This window comes from Heterodontus francisci, chromosome 33 (assembly GCF_036365525.1).
Source record: "Heterodontus francisci isolate sHetFra1 chromosome 33, sHetFra1.hap1, whole genome shotgun sequence".
NCBI classification, from domain to species: domain Eukaryota; kingdom Metazoa; phylum Chordata; class Chondrichthyes; order Heterodontiformes; family Heterodontidae; genus Heterodontus; species Heterodontus francisci.
The window spans coordinates 52,917,603-52,932,985 of record NC_090403.1 but is presented as its reverse complement, the minus strand read 5'-3'; the positions used below and the strand labels follow the sequence as shown (position 1 = coordinate 52,932,985).

Sequence of the window (15,383 nt, the reverse complement as noted above, 5' to 3'; positions counted from 1 at the left end):
TCTTCAAGATGTTCCAAAGTGCTTCACAACTAATTAATTACTTTTGAAGTGTTGTCACTGTGGTTATTTGGGTAAACAAGGCAGCCAATTGTGCACCGCAAAGTCCGCCAAACAGCAAAGAGATAAATGACCAGTTATTTGTTTTTGGGTGGTGCTTGTTGAGGGATCAGTGCTGTCCAGGGCATTGGAAGATTACCTCTCCTCTTCTTCAAACAGTGCCATTCAATTTTCTACATCCACCTGAATAGGGTGGGCTTTGTTTTAACCAAACATTCAAAAGGTGGCACCTCTAGCAATGAACCATTCCCTTCATAATATACTGAAATGTCAACCTAAGTTATGTGCTCAGGTCATACTGGCTCAGAGAAGGCTACCATTGCACCAAGTTGACACAGCAACATTCATTTATGTAGCACTTTCAACAAAGAAAAACACCCAAAGTGCCTCGTAGAGGCGCTACAACAAAATGGAATATTGTGAAGGTTGCCCAAAAGCTTGGTCCAAGAGGCTGGCTTTAACGATATCTTTACAGTGTGGGATGGAGGTGGAGAGGCAGTGTCAATATGTCATGTATGTGTGCATAAGTGTAGCCATATTCATAGAAACATAGAATGGCTACAGCACAGAAGGAGACCACTCAGCCCGTCGTGTTGTGCGTTCTCTTTGCGAGAGCACCAGCTTGTCCCACTCCCCTGCCTTTTCCCCATAGTCCTGCAAATCTTTTCTCTTCAGATAATTATCCAATTCCCTTTTGAAAGCCACAATTGAATCTGCCTCCACCTCACTCTCAGGCATTGCATTCCAGATCCTAACCAAATGCCTTTGGGTGAGATTTTAAAGGCTTTACGCAATAAATCTGTTGATTAAGCCACTCATGCTCCGGAATTCCAAGCAGGTTTACACCTCAGTAACACACAAGTTTGGACAAGTATCTTCTGCAGGATTGCTAGACTTATTTTCTTGGGAGGAGGGCGAACCATGGGGAAAATGTAAAAACATTTGCTCAGTAAACTAAATAGGTTGGGTAGAGTTCACAACACAGTATTTGACAAACGGTGTGATTTGGATTAAATTATCTTTTGTTGTTCCATGCTTTGTTTTGCGCTGAGAGCTCAGCCCAACCCAACCAGGCAAATCTCATTGGCCAAACAAAATGCCAATCAAACGCAGAGCTGCCCTAATACCCGCCCCTAACCGGAGCTTTTGTTGTGATTCGTTAATGTAAACATCAATCAATCACTACTCTGTTTTCATCCCAACCTGTGTGGAACAAAATCTCAAAGGACGATTTGTGTATCGTTCTATTTGACAGCTGCTCTTTTCATTATTTCCTCCAATATCTTTGCTGCATCTTTTTAATGATTGCATTTAATATCAGAGACCATTGCAAATCTTTATCCTGCATTCCCACCCTTAGGTGCAATGGTTGGAGAATCCAATCGCCCAATCATGGTGAGGGAACGTTGTGGTCTCACCCACCGCCTCGTCGACGCCCAGAGTGGGTTCACATTGGTTAGTGTTTCCGTCAATCACCCGCCTCTTGCTTTCTATTGGCTGCCTCTTCCTGTCAATCAGGATGGTCCGCGAGCTCGGACGGCAAAGGGCGCAATTTCAAGCGAGGGAGCCCGAGTGGTGGCAGTTGGTGGGTGGCGGTGGCTGATGAGGAGAGTTTGTGGCGACTGAGGGGAGAGGGGGCGCTTCTCCGGGAGCTTTCGGGACTCTTTTAGACAGAAACGTGCACTTTGGCAGCAAGTGCCCGGCGCTGGGCACGGTTTATAAATCGTGGGTGGGGTGTCCGTGGTTTTGTACCGGGCTGTCGACCTCCGCTTTGTCGGCTGGAGCGCTCCCTTTCTCCCCTCACACTCTCTTAGGGGAGGAAGGTAATTTGATAAATTACTTCAACATTTTTATCGTGTATTATGCATTTAGATATATATAATGTTAAAAAATAATGAGGCGATCTTTAAGGTCGGGATCCCTGTGAGTGACAGCTGCCAATTGAAGCGCCGCTGGCGCCAAAACAAAAGCCGGAGCTGTCAGTGGGAGAGGGAAGGTTATCCATCAGCTTGAGCCACAGATTCCACCTTCTGCATCTAAACCCTGCTCAAATACCTTCAGATTTTTTCTTTAGCATACTTAGCTCCACACGCTCCATCAGTTGTTAAATGTCAATTAGAGCTTTGGCATTTCTTTTCTTTGGAGCTTTGGTATTTTTTATGGATTGTAACCTCTCCACTCTTATTAAAAAGAGTCCTTCCCCCTCCCCCAACAAACTCAAGTTACTAAAAGTAATTCTTATGCATTGGTGATTTTGTTGTCTCCACAGCCCGACTCTTGACTTGTTACATTAGCATTTTGATAACGTTCAAGTTTGGTGTTGGTTTGTTAAATCTAATGGTGATGGGGGACTAAAACATCTTTTCTCTTATCTTCTAGAATTTGACAGTTGCAGAGGATGACTGATGGTGCTGATTGACAGACCTCCATTCCATGCTATTCAGTAGACGATGGTGAAAATCATGGATGAACATTGATGAACAATTATAAATTGCTGCTTTTTGCCCCAAGCAAATCATTGTTTTAAACAAAAAATAGGTTTTTAAAACTTTATTTCACAAAATGAGCTTTGGTTGATGGCCCATTTTTTGTGGATTCTTGAAATGCAAGTTGAGGATGAAGGTGGTAAAAATTACACGAATTACTGAGCAGATTTCAATTGAAAAATGATGGCTACTCAAACAGAACTATCATCAAAATTTAATCAAGCAGGAAATCAAAACCTGACTGGAACAGTTAACACGGTATGAGAAATCAAGTGTAAATTTATGCTTTTCTGTCTTCTATGTTTGTGCAGTTATAGTACTGAAGAAATCTTTGCTACATTGTAGTCCTGTTCCATCATATAAGGCTGGTCCATTCTTTTTGTAACAGGAAATAACACTAGGTTACCTGCACAGATTGAAAACATCTGCAGTTCACTCCATAACAAATGATAAAAGCTGTTTTCAGAATATCTAGTTTTAATATTGGTTAACACTTGAAAGTATAAAGCTTATAGATTATTATGATGTTGGGCTTGTATGCTCCTGTGAAGACCGTGGGACTTTTTACTACGTTAAAGGTGTTATTTAAATGCAAATTGTTTGTCTTTTTTATGCACAGTCTTTGTAGAAGTTCTTTATTGAATACATAAATTTGGTTTGAGAACTCATCATTTCTGGTGTTGGGGTTATCAGTTGATCATAAATATTTTTGTCCAGTTTACTTCTGTTAATTCAGTAAATTTTTTGTGTTTTAACAATCAAACAAGTCAATTCTAATTTAAATTTTTAGTAATGCAATTAACATGCAATTGTGAAATCAGGGCTAAAATTGAATGATAATTTTCCTTAAATTATGAGTGCACTGCTTAAGACTATTGAGATCATTTAGCCAAATCAAAAGGGTTTACAGTAATACTGTAGGAATTTTCCTGGAATTTCAATTCAAAAAAATCTTGATACAATTATATGTACAACATGAACAACAACATGCTATATTTATATAGCATCTTTTACCATAGGAACATGTCCCAAGGTGCTTCACAGGAACATAACCAGACAGAAATTGACATTGAGGCAAAGATGAAGATATTGGGATGGGTGACTAAAAGCTTGGTTAAAGAGGTAGTTTCTAAGGAGGAGAGAGGCAGAGAGGTTTAGGGAGTGAATTTCAGATCATTTGATACTAGGAATGTCTTGTTTGTACTGATTGTGTGACTGAGGTGAAAGTATAAAATAGTACTCAAGTACTATTTTGCATTCTTTCTCTGCCAGGATAAGTTTGGCAATTGCAGATGGGGTATTCTGTATTTTACTACTTGAAATAAGAAAGACTTCATTTTCCACATAGTAAAAGTGTTTAGACAATTTTCTGCTGTCCTAAAGGCATTGACATTGACTTAATGGGAGTATGGTTTCAGGGCGCTGGTTGCTCTCCACTACTGGTCCAAGCGTGTCCCATCTTTATTTTAATCTCAGTGATGAATGCTGGCAGGCTATTTGATTATTGGTGGCATTACAGTAAAGCCAAATCCTGTTCTCAACTAATTGCCAGAACTTCCAGCAAGGCCACAGAACAGTGGCTGATTTTCTTTTTACCTTGGAAGCAGTAAGGTCAATTATAGTGCCCTTATCATTGCTATGGCTGAGATCTGCTAACTTGGTTGGACTGAGGATCGAAGCTGGGATGTTTATAGTTTGTATGGCTCATATACTCACCTGAGGCATTGGGAAGCTAAAATAATTTTTACTGAGACATGAAATGTTGCGGTCTGTTTTATGCAGGGCCAAAACATTTATGAAACAGAACGAAGTTCCCTAGCACTGAGCATTAGACTACCAGCCTGCAGCAACACCGATTGGAGTGGCACAAATTTGATTACCCTACTCTGAGTTCTTGATCTCAACTTGCTACACAAGAGGTATTGCATGGCAGCCAAGTATCTCCCTGTAAGTGCAAAACAGTGTGAGAGTTATTATTGGGCTGTTGTTCACCTTTTGACAGCCAGGCAAATAGCACTTTTGATATTCCTGAGAAAGGTTGCTATTTCATTCTTTAGGTCTTGTTTGGTGTAGCTTGCCAAGATCTCAGCAAAGAGGGGGATAAAATAACTCTTAGAAATGGGGATATGTATGCTCACAACAAAGACATGGTATTTTTGTAAATCAAATTTTAAAAACTGTTTCTATAAACTGAGCTGAAATTGCAGTCAGTTCAGTTTTTAAACTTAATTGTAAAGTTAGTATATTTGGCCTCAGGAATGATTTGAAGTAAAACGAGTAGCAGAAGATTGGTAAATCTCTACAGTGCTGGTCTAGATGTCTAATTGCAGCTTCAGGTTTCATCTTACGGTGATATATTTGAATATATTTTCAAAAAGGACTGGCAAACAATGCATATTCTTTTTATAAAGGAATCCTGGACATTTTTAAAGCAGAAAGCTTACTATTGTTAAATTGTCATTAGATGCCAAACTTTATTTCATACCATAATAATTATATTCTATTCAAAAGGATATACCCTGTTGTAAGTACAACCCATACACGGAATGTTTGTATTCAATTAAAATAAATTGAGCTGACTGTATACCATCATGTACAGCTAAATTGAATCAAAATGGTATTAGTGAGCATATTGCACGAGTGGAATTTATATTTCCGCCGCTGTAATCGGCAGTGAACAGAAACAATGGTGGTCCGCCCACATGAATATCGCGGCAGCTCATTTAAATGGCTGGGGTGAACCGCCCACCCCGATGACGTGGAGGGGCCGGGCTGTCCGACCCCCACAATGGCATCAGCAGCCTTTGCACAAGTGCTGACGCCATTTTTAAATGGCTTCGAGCCCTTCCATTCAATTTCAATATTTAAAGAAAGAGGTCGCAAAAAATTTGACAAACATTTAATTTGCCCCTCTCCCACCCCCCCCAATAACCATACAATTAATTTCATGCCCTCCCCCTCCCCAAAACACCTCCCTTGTCCACCTGACCTTCCCCCGCCCCTCTTTCCCCCCCACCAAGTACATAAACTTTAAACTCTAACCCTTCTCACCACCCCTAAACCAAAGATATTAGTTTGAGAAACTTACCTCCTCCCTCCCCACCAGTGTTCCCTGGACAGGGTTCCGAAGACGCTGGAGTGCCGGCCACCGGCACCAATATCGCAGTGGGACGGAAGGCGGAAGCGCAGGTCTGATTAACTAATTCTAATGGATTAAAATAAGTTAATGGGTGTCTCATCGCCAAGTGGCCGGGGGTGTGTGACAAAAGGTGCCGCTGGCAATATTGGGCCGGGCCTTCCTGGCGTTGAGGCCCATGGTGGGCCTCTACCAGAGGCATTTTCCAGCCCCCTGGCCCCCCGCCACGATCCCCGATGTCAGGTGGGGGGGGGGGGGGGCTGTAAAATTCAGCCTAATGTATAGTTTTCAGATTAGAAATTTTTACATTTCAGAATGGATGCAAGTTTGATTATTTGTATCCTGCAATAATATCATGGAGTATTTAATTTAGAACAGCTTTTGAATGAACCTTTTCTATTCTTTCACCCAGAATTTAATACTTAAGTTTTGAGTACTCCTACATGCATTCCTTTTGTTTTGATTGCTTATTTCCATAAATCCTAACTGTCAAAGGACCGTATCAGATATTAAAGGAAAATTATTCTATAACTACAAAGGAAATGTGGATGCAGATATCTTCAGAATCCTAGGGTCCTGGGACCTTTAAAAACTTATACCTTAAAGGAATATCTTTCAAAACATCAGTAGTGAGATTTCTGTATTACCAAGTACTGGTATGGTTCTTTTTAAGACAATAGAAAGTAAAGGCCATGAATTGCTGAGGGCTGGGATTGATGGGTTTTCCCAAAACAGCTTACATCTGCCACTTCTATTTAATCGGATGATATAACAGAAAATAAAACAAATGTCATTTTCTCATTCAGTTGCCATATTAATATAAATATTTGCAGAACAAAATTATTTTAAAAAGTGGCTATTCTTCATTTGCTTTTATTTTTAAGCTATTGTTTGGATGTAGACCATAAAGTTCCACTTCTGTTTTAATTCACCTGTCAGCGACATTAATCAGCAACATTGCCAGTAGAATAACTAATTACAGTTCTACTGCTACCAATTGACAGATAAATATTTAACTAAATATAGAGCAGTGTTTCTGAGCTGAGGGAATTGCAGTGTTGGATTTTTCTGCCTGCTTAATTTTCAAGCTTATTGCCTAGGAAGAATATATGATGAGTTTGATCAATTCATTTGTTGTAGTGTGAATGGAGACAGGGACCAGTTGGGTTGAAGGAATGATTTCTCAGGACGGTGTATCTGGTCCTCCTCTTGCCCATAAGGTTTTCTTTTTAAAAAGGAACAATTATCTTCATACTTGTAAAATTAACATTTTATAGCATCTTTTAATGCAAACTGCACTGTTTTTGCATTTTTGGAAACAGCACACTAAAGTTGGAATAAACTGTTAGCGAGCCTCAAATACATCAACAGTAAATATCATCAGTGGCTTTGAATAAGATGCCATTTGAATAGAAAAGAACTTTGGTTTCCCAAGGTCTCTGAACCTTGGCTGAGTGGAAGCTCTGAGTGAGAAAGCGTGAGAGAAGTTTCAATAAAACTGTTGTGAAACATGAAAAGGGTGGGAACATTTTGATTCCAACCTCAACATTAGTAAAAACAGATTGTTCAGACAGTGCTTTCAGCAACATTCCATTCTAATGTTGACTCATTCTCTAATATTAATGCACCTATGTGTAAACCTTAAGGCATTTGAACTTTGCTGCTGGGACTATGTGGGGGTGGGGTGCAACACTTGAGTGCTGACCTGTGACCTCCAGGCCCCACTCTCCTTTACTGTTTGTGTGGCTCTGGTTGGTTGAAGGCCTCGTGGATAGAGCCATGCTTATTTACTGTGCCACTGACCTCAATTCTCTGGATCTATATAAAAAAAATAATGTTGGGGCCCGTGACTCATCAGAGGCATGGAATTGAACTCACTTGAATTGATTTTTCACTCTCATTGATGGGCATTAATAGTCTCAAAATGTTCACCATCCTGTTAACACCAGCAATGCAGCCAGCTCCATTTTGAAAGAGGTCTACTGTCCGGATTCCAAAGTGCCTGCCTGTTTCAGGTGATGGCCCCGCACCGTTTTAATATAGAAATCGAGGTACTATGATGTAAATAGGACCCTGATTGTCATTTTAGGTCAGAGCCTGCGTTGTGCACACTCTGACCAGTTGTAAGGGTGACACAAACTGAAGAGGCCTGCGAAAAGTAAGTGTCAAAATATTTTTGTTGGTCCAAGAGGAGCAGGAATTTACTTCTCCATATTATTTAATATTTATTATTCTCTCCTGTAAGATGTCACCTCAGTTGTCTCCTTTCAGTGGAGCCCAAGATTTTCTTGCTAATGCAAGAAGCTAAAATATTTTAAAATGGGGCTTCAGCTTGAAACTTTTAAATTACGTTTAAAATTGCACCAGGGGATAACAAGGCTGCAGATGAGGTAAAACAAGATGAGGGAGGGGAAAGAGGGTGAAGGAACATAAATTTTCAATTTAATTTCTAGTGAAGTAGATGATGCCTTACCCTATAGAGAATTTGTTTTGCTCTAAAAGGTAGTACTTTCATGCTATAAGTTCATAATAGAACCTAAGTTAAAAGTTGGTGGGTTATGAAAGCTAATGAAGTCATGTATTACTCTGTAAAACCTATCATAACAATGCATTAAAGATGGATTTTAATAACTAATTTGCCAAGACTGGTTAAGCTATCTGATTTACATTATTTTGGCCAAGTTCAAGCTGAATGCCAGATAAAGTTAGTATAATAGGAGTCTGGGAGTAGATTAGTTCTAAAGATTGTTTTTGGATTTCTCAAAACAGTTGACTTGCTGTTTACAGTCTGGATTGAACTTGTTAAGTTCTCAAACTTTGTGTCTTTCTGTTGTTTTAAATACTTTTTTGTGATCTCCAGTACGGCCCCAGCACCTGTCAATTTTTATTGGGACGGGAATGAGATTTGCAATCAACAAGCCTTGACCTGCTCTGTTGACGCCCAGTTTACTATCAATGGGGAAAGAAGTCGCCGTGTCTTAGTGTCCCCTTTTTTTTATCCTTCCCTGTAAAATAGGATGTTCATTTAAATTTAAGAATGAAGTAGCCTTGATTGGTGTTCTGGAGTCCACAAAATGTTGCGTAGTGATACTCGCTGAGCCTCTTTATTTAGGTAATGGTAGCTGTGAGAGGAAATAGAACTTAGATTCCAGTGCTTGAAAGAGTAACAGCTCTCCACATGGCTAAGTTTGAGACATTTCAAATATAGAAAATATAACTACATGAGTAAGTTTCAGAATTTTGTTTTGAAATATGTAATTTTCTTATAAAACATTTCCTTTAGGTCACTGACCATAACAGATGATGCCAAATATTTTGAGTAATTTTTATTTCTTTCACATCCTTCTCCTTTTATGATTGTTTTATTAGTAGCCATATGCTGATTCTTGATCATTTTTATTCCTGCTTATTGTTAGATTTGGTTATGATTTTCTTCTTTAATTAATTCTAACAGTCATGCTGTGATAATTTTTGCTCCAAAATGTACAATGTGCTGTTTTATATTTGAAGATAGGAGCATAACACCATATGATATACAGTGTTGGTTGGCATCCTTCCATCTACGAAAGATGATGGCCATGCAGCAAACAATCCATTTCGGTTGGGTGTCTTCTTGGGGCACCTTTTTGCTGATGGCTGTGAAGGCCAATCCTTGAGAGGCAGGTTCTGCCACAAGTGGCGTTTATACAATGCATTATCCTATTAAGGTGTGGGTGTGACCCTATAAAGTCATAAAATGTAATTGACCTCAACCTGTGTTTACTTAATCAAATTAATTGTTCTTTTTGATTAGGGAATTTAGCAGCTTGGAAAGTGGTTGCAAATATCAGGCTCTAGGCTTTCTTGTTTTAAGATTGTTTAATACATCATTAATACATCAGTAACAATGTTATGCTTGGTATCTCGTGAATGCACTAGAAAAAAATGGTGCACGTGCCAATTTGTTCAAGTGTAATGCTTTGACAGTGGATACAGGACTTTTATTTATACATAAATGTATACTTTAAGCAATTCGAGTAGTGATTTTTCATAGTGAAAAACTGTGCTCAAGTTGCTTTTTGTTCATGTGACAAATTCGTTACGCAGTAATTCCATTGGGTTTACAGAATAGCAACACATTCTGTGGTAGAATATGAATTTGGGGCAATGGTTCCCTTCAAGTTGAATTTCTAGTTTTCTACATGCTGATTTGGGAGGGAAACTGAACAAAGTATAAGCAGCTCCCTACTGGAAGGGAGGGAAATTTGGACATTACATTCATCTGAGGCTGTACTCTGATGGTTCCTTGTGTTGGTTATAAATTGGTGTAAGCAAAAAAGTCAGGAGAAGGTTGCCATTTTGGACAGTATGGTTTGTGGCTTTGGAATATAAGAAAAAGCAGTCAGAGAAATCATTTTTTCAAATTCTCAACATCATTTGTATGTAGTTTATTTTGTATTTGCCTTAGTCGTTGTGGTACATTCGCTGTTTATTGTCCTCCATCTGGAAGGAGTGGTAATTTCGGCTTTTCTGGTTGGCGTAAATCCATTGGACAGTGATTTAACAGAAGGGATTAAGGTGGTGTCTGATTTTTTTTTTTCTTGCTCCCCACCCGAAGGAAAGACTGCCGCACAACTGTGTATGTTATCCTTTTGAATCGGAGCTCTCACAGACTTGTGGACTTCCTTTTTGGAAGGAAGTAAGTATTTTCTTCCTTACACTACACAAGTTTGTCCATCACACAGTTTTATATGTTAACGAACTGGTACGAACAGCTGGGAGGAATGTGAAAGTGACAATGCAAATCTAAAAGTAGAAATAAAAACAAGAAATGCTGGAACCACTCAGCAGGTCTGGCAGCATCTGTGGAAAGAGAAGCAGAGTTAACGTTTCGGGTCAGTGACCCTTCTCCAAAGAAACGTTAACTCTGCTTCTCTTTCCACAGATGCTGCCAGACCTGCTGAGTGGTTCCAGCATTTCTTGTTTTTATTTCAGATTTCCAGCATCTGCAGTATTTTGCTTTTATCTAAAAGTAGGTTTGATCAGTCCTGGAAGCATTTGAGTTCAAAGAAATGAAAAGCTGCAAATTAATAATACAATATTCAAAAGCAGTTTTTGGTTTTCGGTGGGAAACGGGCAATGCAGTACTTCTAGACTCTATTAATTCACTGAAGACCTTTTTTGCCACCTGACAACAGATAAAGATATATTGTGTCTCCTTGTGCTGCTTATAGACACACATTGCCTGCCCCAGGCAGAATGATTTGAATTGGCTTTTCAGGAAACAAAAACTGCTCCCCATCACGTCAGACAGCAATTTTTAACTTGTGACAAATTGCACTTTTCCTATGATGTGTAAATACAGATGCATGTCCGTGTGATTAAAATAGAGGATTGGGTAAGGAAGGAAACATTTAACATATAACTTTTTGTTGGTTGACGGCTATATAATTTAATTTGTGAGTCAGGCAGCAAGAAATATCAACATCTTTATATCAGATTCATAACTGGGGTGGGGAAGTTTATTTTGCATTGCTGGCATCAGATGCTACTCTTCTAAAACATTTGACAACAAAGTAACTTAAGTTTGGTTATCCTACTTTCCTGGGACAATACATGCAGAATCAAACTGCGGAGACAATAGTTGCATTGGTAAGATTTTCAAATATGGGGAATGAGAAATGGGAGTGAGTGTGCCATGGAGAGGATTCCCAAAATGAATATTCTTTGTAGCACTGTAGTTAGCATAATTCTCTGTTCTCCAGCTGTTGACGAAAGTGCTGCATGATGTAATTGCTTCTGAATCACCTGGCCATTGAAGATCAACTAGTTTTTTTTTTGATCTGATTAACAGTGCTGTTGCTTAAAGATTTAGTTGTCCAAAGACATTGTGGTTGTTCAATTAATAAATGTTCTGCACCATTTTTCATGTCTGGATCTGATACTAGCACATATATCATGCCTGTTCAAGTACCAAACATTTTTTTTTGAAAAAGGGAAGATAAGCCAGACATTTTATCCAAACTGTGCCCTGAAGCCTGGAACTTGCAGCAAGTTATTAACCCCATGATAAAAGTACTAGTTTGTAAGAAACTATTACCCAGATTCCCACAGGGACTACTTGACCAGTTGCTTTAAAGGAATAAAAGCAAAATACTGCGGATGCTGGAAATCTGAAATAAAAACATGAAATGCTGGAACCACTGAGCAGGTCTGGCAGCATCTGTGGAAAGAGAAGCAGAGTTAAAGTTTCGGGTCAGTGACCCTTCTTCGGAACTGACAAATATTAGAAATGTCACAGATTATAAGCAAGTGAGGTGGGGGTGGGGCAAGAGATAACAAAGGAGAAGGTGTAGAGTGGATAAGGCCACATAGCTGACCAAAAGGTCATGGAGCAAAGGCAAACAATATGTTAATGGTGTGTTGAAGGACAAAGCATTAGTACAGAATAGGTCTTAATGGACTGAATATTGAACAGCAGCAAGTGCAAACATGAAAAAAAAACAGTAGGTAAGCAACCTGAACAAACTAAGATGAAATGAAATAAATGCAAAAAAAAGGTTGTAAAAAATGTAAAAAAAGAAAAAACAACTTAAAAATGAAAGTAAAATGGGGGGCTGTCATGCTCTGAAATTATTGAACTCATTGTTCAATCCGGCAGGCTGTAGTGCGCCTAATCGGTAGATGAGATGCTGTTCCTCGAGCTTGCGTTGATGTTCACTGGAACACTGCAGCAATCCCAGGACAGAGATGTGAGCATGAGAGCAGTGGGGAGTGTTGAAATGGCAAGCACATTGTGAGCAGCGATGTAGTCTCCTCTACATTGGGGAGAACAAGCGCAGACTGGGTGACCGTTTTGCGGAACACCTCCGCTCGGTCCGCAAGCAGGACCCTGAGCTTCCGATTGCTTGCCATTTCAACACTCCCCACTGCTCTCATGCTCACATCTCTGTCCTGGGATTGCTGCAGTGTTCCAGTGAACATCAACGCAAGCTCGAGGAACAGCATCTCATCTACCGATTAGGCGCACTGCAGCCTGCTGGATTGAACAATGAGTTCAATAATTTCAGAGCATGACAGCCCCCCATTTTACTTTCATTTTTAGTTATTTTTTCTTTTTTTTTTTTACAACCTTTTTTTTGCATTTATTTCATTTCATAGTTTGTTCAGTTTGCTTACCCACTTTTTTTTTTCATGTTTGCACTTGCTGCTGTTCAATATTCTGTCCGTTAAGACCTATTCTGTACTAATGCTTTGTCTTTCAACACACCATTAACATATTGTTTGCCTTTGCTCCATGACCTTTTGGTCAGCTATGTGGCCTTGTCCAATCTGCACCTTCTCCTTTGTTATCTCTTGCCCCACCCCCACCTCACTTGCTTATAACCTGTGACATTTTTAATATTTGTCAGTTCCGAAGAAGGGTCACTGACCCGAAACGTTAACTCTGCTTCTCTTTGCACAGATGCTGCCAGACCTGCTGAGTGCTTTAAAGGGACATTGTTTGTATCTTCAAATTCCTTGACGGTCTCGTCCAGCCCGAACCCTTCAACCTCCTCCAGCACTGTGTCATCTGATTTTGGTGCCTTGCTTCTGTACATCCCCTCCCTTTGCCCCACCATTGGTGGCAGAGCTTACAACTATCTTGACCCCATATGCTGGATCTCCTTCTCTAAGCCCCACTGACATTTCTGTCTCCATTTACAAAAACATTTTCAAAACCCATCTTTTCAACCAAACTTTCAGTTACCTCCGTTATTTAATTTTACATTTCTTTCACTCCCACAACATTTCTTTTGGAAAGTGTACTATAGTAAAAGCACCATATAATGTTCCTTACTTTTTCTGTAACTTTCTCTTTCACTCCCTCTGCATCTCTGGATGATAATGCATAATTAACGATCTAGTCAACATCTGATTCTTACCTTTTTAAAGACCTTTGATACTGATGAATGTGGAAAGCAATATTTATCACACTGGAGGGGATAAGAAGAGACTGCTGGCAGTGTATTTCACCATGAGTGTTTTGAGAGAATGGGCTTATTGCTGGAAAGAAGCAAGCTATTGAGATTGAAATGTGATTGGCAGCATTCTGTGATCTGGAAGCAAGTTCAGGGAAGGCTGAACCTACAAGTAAATTTGGGACATACAGCGTAGGATTGCTTGATGGAATTAAAGTCTAGGATTCAGGTGGACCTTGGAGTTGGCTGGGCTTTAATTTTTGAATAGGGCCAATGAAAGACATGGGTGTAAAGGATTGCCGAATGAGGTGAAGGCAAATATAGAAATGGAAACATGAGATGGGGAGACATTAGAGAGAGGGGGAAAGATCATGTGGAATGATTAAAGAGATGGACAAAGAGCAAGATTGAGACCGAGAAAGAGATGTAGGCCAATACAGGATGCAAAGGACAGAATGACAGGGTGGGGAGATGTAATAGTGGTAGTGATATCGGTCTCTGAAAGAGCAATGTCACAGGATCTCTACTGTTGTTTGGTGCAGTAAATGATCTTCAGGTGCTTTTCCCTAAAAAGAAATGACAGTGAGCTATTTAAGAAGGAAGAAAAACCTGTACCTAGTTCAATTTCCATGCCAACCCTCTTGAGCACAAGATGTTTATGTTCTGGTGCTGTTTTGAAAGATAATAGTTTACAGATGTACTGAGACAATTATGCCTATCATCTACACAAACATATAATCAGGTTGAACAAAACTGCTTGATAGTATTAATCTGGATTTCTGTTTGCCTTTCCATTTTCCTATTATTGTACAGAGTATCCGTTTAAATTGTAGCTTGTTGGGCAACTCGTCTTTCCAATTTGATAGTGTGCCGAATAATTTAGATATCAGAATCACATTTTATTTTTCGTCCCTATGTTCCACCTTTGAAGTTTCCCAATATCATGTATTTTTCGCAGTTAATACATGTGGGAGACTGTTCTCAAGCTTCCACTAGTGTCATTCTTTAAATAATCACAAGGAAGCTTGGAACACTGTCCGCGGAGGAATAACCTTTCACTTTTTTCTTTTTATCTCCCTTCAAATCTTATTCCAAATTTCATTCCCCTTTCTGCCTCCTACCAATTCACAGAGGGCACCATATGTGAGAAACTTGCTGTCAAGGGAAGGACTGTCACAGTCATCCCAAAACAGCAGTACAACAAATAGGGTTCATCTGTGCCGGCCATTGGTGTGCAGGGATATACAGTGGGGAACTACAATGGAAATGGCAAACTGATGTGCTAAAATGATGGTATGACAGTGATAATGGCTGCAGTATAACAGGAAATATGGCTGGAGCAGTGATTGGAATACTTTCCAGTGTATTAGTAAATTGAGGAACAATAATTCACTTGCTTTCACAGCACTAAAACTCAGGAATCCTTCTCAAGACTGAAAAATGGATGAGCAATACCCAGTCCAGAGCTTAAAAATTTTTTTTTTATTCGTTCATGGGATGTGGGCGTCACTGGCTAGGGCAGCATTTATTGCCCATCCCTAATTGCCCTTGAGAAGGTGGTGGTGAGCTGCCTTCTTGAATCACTGCAGTCCATGTGGGGTAGGTACACCACCAGTGCTGTCGGGAAGGGAGTTCCAGGAACTTGGCCCAGCGACAGTGAAGGAACGGCGATATAGTTCCAAGTCAGGATGGTGTGTGGCTTGGAGGGGAACATGCAGGTGGTGGTATTTCCATGCATCTGTTCCCCTTGTCCTTCTAGGTGGT

The 15,383-nt window shown here is 39.8% G+C and overlaps 1 protein-coding gene across 4 annotated transcripts in view; it reads left to right on the top strand.

Moving 5' to 3' along the window:
- The first annotated feature begins 1,582 nt into the window (after positions 1 to 1,582).
- Positions 1,583 to 15,383, top strand: part of LOC137348208 (rho GTPase-activating protein 23-like) — a 515,957-nt gene continuing 502,156 nt past the window's right edge. The window contains exons 1-3 of one of the 4 annotated variants that reach the window (XM_068013572.1): positions 1,583 to 1,642; positions 2,437 to 2,801; positions 10,277 to 10,357. In XM_068013572.1, the coding sequence (XP_067869673.1) occupies positions 2,724 to 2,801; positions 10,277 to 10,357 (159 nt within the window). In that variant the 5' untranslated portion in view covers positions 1,583 to 1,642; positions 2,437 to 2,723. Of the gene's footprint in view, positions 1,881 to 2,436; positions 2,802 to 5,356; positions 5,733 to 10,276; positions 10,358 to 15,383 lie in introns of those variants that run through there. The other 3 variants (XM_068013571.1, XM_068013573.1, XM_068013575.1) reach the window with 3 other exon arrangements.